Source organism: Limulus polyphemus, unplaced genomic scaffold (genome assembly GCF_000517525.1).
Source record: "Limulus polyphemus unplaced genomic scaffold, Limulus_polyphemus-2.1.2 Scaffold524, whole genome shotgun sequence".
NCBI lineage: Eukaryota > Metazoa > Arthropoda > Merostomata > Xiphosura > Limulidae > Limulus > Limulus polyphemus.
In genome coordinates this window covers 495484-504868 of record NW_013666134.1, presented here as the reverse complement: position 1 = coordinate 504868, position 9385 = coordinate 495484, and the positions used below count along the sequence as shown (strand labels likewise).

Here is a 9385-nt window from a genome sequence, read left to right as displayed (position 1 = left end):
CGGAACATATTGCCATCTAGTAGTGAAAGTATCAACTAACCTAACGAAACTACAAACTATTTTCTAACCACTTTGCCTTATCCATAAATTGGCAAATAAATTATTTGGTTTTGCAAAACACATAAAAATGATTATAAAAACTGATAGGCTGTGAATACTATTTGGGATTGTAATAATATAACTGACTACGTCTGTCAAATAACCATTCACAAAGCAGCCGAGCGAGAAATTAAGTACTGCGTAAGAAATTATATTTGACAATTGTTACGTGAACAAAACATATCTTTAACTATGATCACTAAATGTCATTCTTAGCACAAAGTCTAAAACTTGATTCCCGAGGAAATAAGATTATTCATAAATTTAAAAAATAAAAAGTTCATAGTTTTCGGCAAGCAAGTACAAAACACTTAATATATTTTTCGTTTCTTTCTTTTCTTCTTCTTCTTTCATAATATGCTTGATTTAGGAAGTTTCACCTGGTTTGAATTCATTAACTGAGCTTTTCTAAATGGATATGAACATCCAAACTCCGTGCCTCGTGGTGGTCTGATTTTCTCTGCATTGACAGAAATATCCAAACTCCATGATTCATGGTAGTTTGAGCTTCTCTGCATAGATAAGAACATCCAATCTTTATGTCTCATAGTGGACTGAGCTTCTCTGCATGAACAGGAACATCCAAACTCCATGATTCATGGTAGTTTGAGCTTCTCTGCATGGATAAGAACATCCAATCTTTATGTCTCATAGTGGACTGAGCTTCTCTGCATGGATAAGAACATCCAACTCCATGATTCATGGTGGTTTGAGCTTCTCTGCATGGATAAGAACATCCAATCTTTATGTCTCATAGTGGACTGAGCTTCTCTGCATGAACAGGAACATCCAAACTCCATGATTCATGGTAGTTTGAGCTTCTCTGCATGGATAAGAACATCCAATCTTTATGTCTCATAGTGGACTGAGCTTCTCTGCATACACAGGAACATCCGATTTTTATGCCTCATGGTTGTTTGAGCTTCTCTGCATGGATAAGAACATCCAAACTTTGTTGGTAGGTTAAAGAAGGTGTTTATTTTTATCTTATATAAATCTCAAATATTCTTTCGTTTAAACATTTTATGTTCTTTTCCTGGTAGAATAGAAGTTTCCTTTGGAATCACACGTTACCCTGAGTTCGAACTATGCAGTTTGAAAGGTTTTATAGGTTACATCCAGGATTGTTAGGGTTTTTGTGGATTCTTGTGGCGACATGTTTGAAACTTTGTTCATACGCCCACTTTCAAAATAGCAGAACCAAACTTGGAATACATGCTCAGGTACCACAGGCAGGTTAGGTAACGGGTACGGATCCTCCTTGGGGTAGCTATAGAAGTAATTGTGGATAACGGAGGAGTATGATCGGTACATCACGGCCTCTGTATATCGTGAAGGGGCATTTGAACCCCGCAACTATCTTAATCTGCAAATTTGAAACCCCAAATATTTACTGACAGCTATTTGTATAGTTCACCTCACATCAGGAAATATATATATGCATATTGTGTAAAGATATTAGATGAATTAGTTGCCTTGAGTATGGAGATCTGTTTAATCAGTAATTAACATCACCGACTGATGCGACACTGTTTATGCTACTGATAAAAGACCAATACTATAAACATCATAATGGTGAGAAAATATGCACCTGAAATTACTTACTAATATCTTTAAATGTTACATTTTATGATGAGTTTGTATTGCTGTAAGATTATAAGTAAGTTGTACATGAAGAAATGGTCTTCGTCTTCGTCTGACTTTCTGACTTTTTTCACCCTATCTTAGGTAACTAAAACCACAGACCCGACATTTTGTACAAGTTCATCTAATCTGTACTTCTGCTAATTCTCAGCAGTAATTTCAAAGCACGAGTAAAAAAAAACGAGAGTAGCATATGTTTTCTTAGTGATTATCAATAAGATATAAAACGGCGTAATTGTGTAACGAAGAACTATAGTTAAAACAAACACACATCAACAACACGTGTTAATCTACAGAATTTACGTAGATATCTTATCAGGTTTTCTCAGGGATATCGTTCCCTCGTTGGGCTCAAGCAACAGAAAAGTTCGCTTCTTGATGCTAAACAACATGGCGTTTGGAACGTTGCTTTGGGGTGTTTTTGTATTGGAGGTGGTTTTGTGTTCGAAGTTTGATGCTCTTTATCAGGAAGACAAGGAAACTCCTTACGGCCGTGAGTAATCGATTTATAATAGCCAGGTTTTTAGTTGAAAATGGAATGTAGTGACTAAACGTTTCTTGGAAAGGTATTATTTCTGTTAATTTGATAAAGAGTACTTTTTAACGGCTTATGTAACTGAGACAAGGATCGTAGTAAACACATGTTAACAACCATAAAAATTGACTTAAATCCGTTTCTGACAGTTTCTTTTATCCATTAATATCTATGTGGGGAGGTGGCATGGGCGACCGCAGTAAGGGACAAGAGGGGGCATTTGACCCCTTGCATTTCACAAAAAAATTGCACGGATTATAATGTAAACTTGACATCGTAGTGAATTAAATCTTTTTAGTAATTTCATTCAAACTGTAAATTTGCGTTTGCGTTGAAGCACACATAACACGTATTATTTCAGTCTGTTGGCTTACACTGTACAAGCTGATCCCTACATCCATCTTTTGCCCCCCCCCCCGAAAATATTTCTGTGGGCGCTAACGGGAGAAGGTAATTTCATCCTTTTATCCTCGGAGTTATAATAATAAACATGTTATAAACTGACAGAAAACAACTGTTACATAGAAAAACGTAAAGGTTCTTTAAGGTTTGAAATTTATGTGAACTTTCATTTTGATACAATTATATAATAACAAGTTACTTTTTTTACGATCACGTATCTTGTTTAGTTGTTAAGTAATACTTCAGTATTAAATGTTATTTTTTGTACACTGTGCTAGTTATATAATTTTGATCTACTTTTCTATGTATAGACCTGATACAGGGGGACATTATGGTTCCAAAAGGTGTCGCAGTGAGGGTAAGTTTGTATCTTTTAACACATGTGTAACATGTGATCATTTTCTAAGTATTTATTTGTATCATCTTCTGTCTTTCAATATTATTCTTCCTTGTTAAATGTTAAAAACTTTGCAAACAAACGCTTTGATTAGAGATGAGTATTTATTCGTAATGTATTCTACTGTTGTATAATTTTCGTCATTGTTAAATATTGAAATATAAAGTAACAATTACTTCGTAGTTAGGGATAACTACTATTTATTCATATCATCTTTTAGCAATGAATAATGTTCGTTTTTCATTGTTAAGTATTGAAACAATCAGAAGCAAAGAATTTGATTGTATATATATATATTTACTCGTAGCCTCTTCTGTCGTTGAATATTGTTATTCATTGTTCATTATTGAAATGATCAGATGCAACGACTTTGATTAGAGATAAGTCATCAATGCGTGATTTTTTAATGAATTATTTAAACTCCATGTTATTGCTTGGTATCTTCATAACGTGAATAAATGGACATATCTGACTTCAAAATCTTTTTAAGTGTATAATAGAAGAAGTCAACTGTTACAAGAGTAATAAATCGTTCATAGATAAGTAATCATAACCAGTAAGGAAATCTTAATAATTAATAGCAAGTTTTAGGTTTTATACAGCTGTTATTCGACACACACTTTACGAATAGCTTTAGTGATATACAGGTTCAGTAGGTTTTTAATATTTGTAAGCATATTTGGCAAGCTCATCTCCTTTCATTTAAACTTTTTATTTACTGAAGAATGAAAATACTTTACCTAGTAGGAGATAAAACGTCTTGGCCCACATCAAATGATAAATAAAGCTTCCCAAAACCTGATACGACACTTCTGGAACTTATCTCAGTTTGTAATTAACAATGACCCACCAGATTGTTTGAGAAAAATGTGCGAAACCCTCTTTTTAATCTACATTTACTGATTGTATCCAAATATGGGTGTTTGATATGCTCCCCCCCCCAAAAAAAACAAACAAACAGGAGAAATCGAAACGTATGAAAATGGGTTAATATCTTGATATATATATAAACATCTAAATTAAACCACACTGATGATTAATGAAATGCCCTGTTCTTTCAGGGCACATTTATTGAAGCTTAAACGTGATTTATGAAACTAAACTCTACATTATTTTTTATTTTTTGGCTCCAAGAAATTGATGTTATAATTTCCAGATAAAAATCAGATTTACGAAAAACTTTATATTGATCGGATGCAATAAACGTACAGGTTAAGAAATAATTTTAATTATGCACCAAATCTAACTCCAGTCTCTATCTCTCTACAGGTTGAAGTCTTAAAAAATAACATTAATATTGTATCAAATTGAAATTGATTCACTGTCTCCTCACAACTTTTCATAAAGTACTAAATCCAAACTGAGTCACTTTCCACCCACAAGCTGAGAATTTCAGAAGACTGGATCTCTTATAATTCATTATTTCCCTGACAGCTGAAATAGATATATGGTTATCATACTAACAAATAAGTTTGTCAGCGCATTAAGTAATAATCAAACATCTGTTGTTTTGGTTTTTATGCATCATATAAATTTCGACTTTCATAAAAGTCAAATATTCTGTTATATTATAGGACAGACTAGCGGTTAAAGATGAACGCTCAAAGTGGTCCAACGGTATCGTTCTTTATACGATTGATTCAGTTTACGGTAAGTGTTTGTTTGTTTGTAACTAAGCACAAAGCTACACAATGGGTTATCTGTGCTCTGTCCACCACGGGTATCGAAACCCGGATTCTAGCGTTGTACGTTCGCAGACATGCCGCTGTGCTACTGGGGGGGGGGTAAGTGTATTTATTGTTTGTTTTGTTTTAGAGCAAGGCCCCATTGGGCTATCTGCTGAGTCTGTCACGAGGAATCAAACCCTGGATTTAAGTGGGGTAAGTTCATATAATTGCTCCTGTCCCGCTGGGGGACAGGTGTATTTATTATAATCACATTGAAACATACTAAGAAGAGATATAAAATTTGTAAAAGTTATTTTAGATCTTAGAAGAGAACATGTATACAATAAAGGACTTCAACACACTGGTGGTATTGAATTTAACCTTTGCTTCTGTTGTTAAGTTAGCAATATTGCAGCTTTTGTCCATAGTCATAATATTCTACTATAAGTGTTTTTACATTCTTGGGTACTTCTATGGTTGGGAGTGACCAAATGGTTGACATGTCGGGCTGCGAATATAACGGTTGAAGGTCTGAGATTTGATGACGCTGAATACTTTCAGCTGTAGGCATGTTATAAAAGTGGCAGTCACTCTCATTACTCGGTTCAAAGATCCGAACAACTCCTTTGTGACGGCATGTGCTACTGACTGGCAGTCTTTTTTATAATTTCTATGATGTTGTAATTGCAAAACTACACAACGGGCTATGTGCAATGTGCCCACCACGGTTTCGGACCCCGACTTATAGAGTTCTAAACCCTCGAACTTACTGTATGCCATTAGTGCTGCTCAAGTTGAAAAAAAATCCAATTTCTTTCTTCATCTAAATATGGAATTAAGTACTTCTTTCTTACTTTTATTAATGCCCTCTAGTGGCACAGCGGTATGTGTGCGAACATACAACGCTAGAAACCGGGTTTCGATACCCGTGGTGGGCAGAGCACAGATAGCCTATTGTATAGCTTTGCGCTTAACTACAAACAAACTTTGATTAATCCAAAACTTTCATGACTGACATCATTCATGACAAAACTATTGAAAAACTAAAAGTTTTAAAATATTCTAGAGGGAAAATTGTATTTTATCATTTTCAGTATTCAAACTCGTCAGCGATCTACCATAAAAGTTCTACTGTCTGTATACATTTAAAGTTTACTCGAGACTTAACGTTATAACATGAATAAGAAATTAGTAAAGTTAGTCAGGCTTAATTCTTACAAGTATTTTACAAAGAAGGATGGGTACGTTATATTAAAACGGTTTTTAGCATGTAAATCAACAAGTCACGTGATATAAAGTCGCGATGGAACACCATGTATCAGAACAACATTTTGACATTGCTTTGTGTTTGGTAGGCAGTGTGATGCCATCAAACATTGGTTGCCTTTGGGGAAGGGCATGTAACAGCCTATTTGAGGGAAAATGTTCATAAGCGCAGATCGTAAAGATGTGTTTAGATCGGAGATTTAGAATTTCCAAGATGGGGGTATCACTTGTATTTACTGGCATTAGGAAACAAAGGGATGTGGATAAACTTAGGAACCAGGAACCTCCAGAAAAAGACCTGCAACAAGTCGTACACCAGCCGAGGTAATCAAAGAGCGACGTCTTGTAACAGGTGAGAATTCATGCACACAAACGTAGATGGTGAACGTTGTCCAAGTGCCCAGGCAACAGTGTGCAACATGATCAAGATAGATCTCTGTCTGGAAACGAGGCGAACCAAGATATATCATACCTTCGTTCAATCGTCGCATAGCTCAAGTAACTGTAGAAGTAAACGGTTATCGTGCATGCTATTCCATACTAATATATACAAATTAAGTTCCAGTTGCCTATAGATTTCTGTGCGATCGATCAGACTATTGAAATAGGCGTTGGGAAACGGTCGTCCTTCTATATTCGACAAATTATTGAACGCCTATGGGAAAGGGTGGTGGGCTGTGGACATGAAATACGTACGAACGAGCCTTTTTGCAGTGGAAACTACGCTGTAAGACTGTTGTCAAAAAGTACGATCATCAAATAGAGCATGACTGGAAATGGCGATTCGGAGTGTAACGACACGGTTTGGGAGGCTCGAAAATCGTTTTAGTATAACGAGAGAATGTAAAGTTTTACACCCCACATAAGTTTAATAAAACTTATATCTTTAGAAAATAATGCTATGTTTTGTAGTTATAGTTGCAATATTTGTAATGCATAAACACACCACACTAATGTCTGTATAGCTGCTTTAGTTCTTTGACTGTAACGATAACAACATCTTTTTTTGTTTATGTTTAACTATAAGGACGGATAAATTATATAATTATGCCTCAAGAATTTTACTTCAAAACTTCTTGACAATACAAAATTTACTTGAAGACTTTATTTTTTATCAACAAAAGTCATCATTAGGTTTTTATATCAAAATTTCTCGTCACTAAGAAAGTTTGTTTCTTTGTTTCCAGTTAAGCGTAAACCTGCACAACGGACTATCTGCGCTGTGCCCACCACGAGTATCGAAACCCAGTTCTTAGCGTTATAAGTCCACAGACTTACCGCTGAGCCACTGGAGGTCTCAATAAGAAAGTTTATTAAATTTTCATTTCAAAACCAGTTGTTATTAACGCAAAACTTGAATATTAACCATTATATTAAACAATTACTTTTTTTGTAAAGTAGGATTTTAGAAAGCAGTAAATGACTATCAGTATTCAAACTCGTCAGCGCGCCACTAAATAAATTCTACTATTTTGTCTTGGGTGTAGTTGATAAAAAAAGGTGGAGGGGGGGTCGAGATATATTACGGTGACGCTCTTCCAAGGATCATTTTGTTTCAGAGGACTCACTGACAACGACCCTTATTTCAATGTTTATACATATTATGTTTAACATTAGGATCGAGATGAATCTATACTAAGAAACACTGTGTTTTGTTTATCATTTTATAGATGATGATGAGAAGAAAGTCATCATCAGCGCCCTTGCCGAAATCGAAGAGCAAACATGTATTCAATTTGTGGAGAGGAAGGATGAGGTAGCCTATATTTTCATCACTTCCAAGGAAGGGTAGGCTATGAATAATGCTGCTTCTATACTTCCATCAAGAAATTTTCTTGATAGTCCAGTTTCGATATCTTGACACTGTTGTCTAAACAAAAATGTCAGTCACGAATATAGGTTTAGTCTCATATTGTCAATCTATGTGTGTTAGATAAAAGAAATCTAAAATTTTCTTTCTTATACCTAATCTAAAATGCATTTATATATTTTATATAAATATTGTTGTTGTTAGTACACGTCGACATAGTAATACCTCACATTTATCCTTGGTTAGTGGCGCTATTAGTACACCTCGACACAGTAACACTTCAGATCTGTTCTTGGTCAGTGTTGCTGTTAGTACACCTCGACATAGTAACACCTCAGATCTGTCCTTGGTCAGTGGCGGTGTTAGTACACCTCAACATAGCAACACCTCAGATCTGTCTTTGGTCAGTGTTGCTGTTAGTACACCTCGACATAGTAACACCTCAGATCTGTCCTTGGTCAGTGGCGGTGTTAGTACACCTCAACATAGCAACACCTCAGATCTATCTTTGGTCAGTGTTGCTGTTAATACACCTCGACATAGTAACACCTCAGATTTGTCCTTGTTCGGTGGTGCTGTTAGTACATCTCGACATAGTAACACCTCAGATTTGTCCTTGGTCGGTGGTGCTGTTTGTACATCTCGACATAGTAACACCTCAAATCTGTCCTTGGTCAGTGGTGCTGTTTGTACACTTTGACATAGTAACACCTCAGATCTGTCCTTGGTCAGTGTTGCTGTTAGTACACATCGACAGAGCGACACCTCAGATCTGTTTTTGGTCGGTGGTGCTGTTTGTACATCTCGACACAGACATTGTTCGTGACTCGATAGATGTCCAGACGACAATTCATCTTCCCCAACATTTCTGGAGAAATCGTCTTGGTAATTTCACCGTATAGTCAATGCCATTCACCTAAACTAGCAGGAAAACTACAGACATCAGTCCATCACACTCCAAAAACTACGACTATTTATCTGATGTGGTTCCTATTTTATCCAATTAAGAGAGAGGTTCGATAATTTATGGAAATCCTGTATATATAATCAATGTGATATACGGGCGGGACATCACCTAATGGTTAGCGTATCAGGACTGTGAATCCTGGACTTTTCGGCTCGTTTCCCGTTGCTTCAATTTGGAGCGGTGAGTGCTATGTGAGATAAAGCTGACAGCTTTTTTTGTAGCACTTACAACTTTATAGTAGTAAGAAGTTATGTTTTTGTATTGTCTAGCGGTGTGTATATAAACAATCAAAATATGTTTATAATTAACCTGATTTACTTTGATGAATGAGCGAATGTTGTAGGCATGAAACTGTTAACTATAGGTAGGAAACAGCCCCTTCATAAGTTTAAAACAGTTCTTTACAATGTATAAATAATTTTATTTTAAATAAAAACAGTCCTATTATTTGTGTGAAAGAACCCCGCTAAAAATGTAAAACAGCCCCGTTATAACTATAAGACTGTCCCGTTAGAAATATGAAATAGTCTTGTTAAGTGTGTAAAATAACCCCACTATAAGAAGAAAAAGGCCCCGTTATAAGTATAAAACATTCTAG

The 9385-nt window shown here is 35.6% G+C and overlaps 1 protein-coding gene across 1 annotated transcript in view; it reads left to right on the top strand.

Annotated features, from left to right (window-relative positions):
• Positions 1-2092: 2092 nt before the first annotated feature.
• LOC111085641 (low choriolytic enzyme-like) overlaps positions 2093-9385 on the top strand; it is a 10210-nt gene continuing 2917 nt past the window's right edge. The window contains exons 1-4 of the mRNA XM_022385214.1: positions 2093-2236; positions 2992-3038; positions 4652-4727; positions 7681-7798. Coding sequence (XP_022240922.1) covers positions 2122-2236; positions 2992-3038; positions 4652-4727; positions 7681-7798 — 356 coding nt within the window. The 5' untranslated portion in view covers positions 2093-2121. The remainder of the gene's footprint in view (positions 2237-2991; positions 3039-4651; positions 4728-7680; positions 7799-9385) is intronic.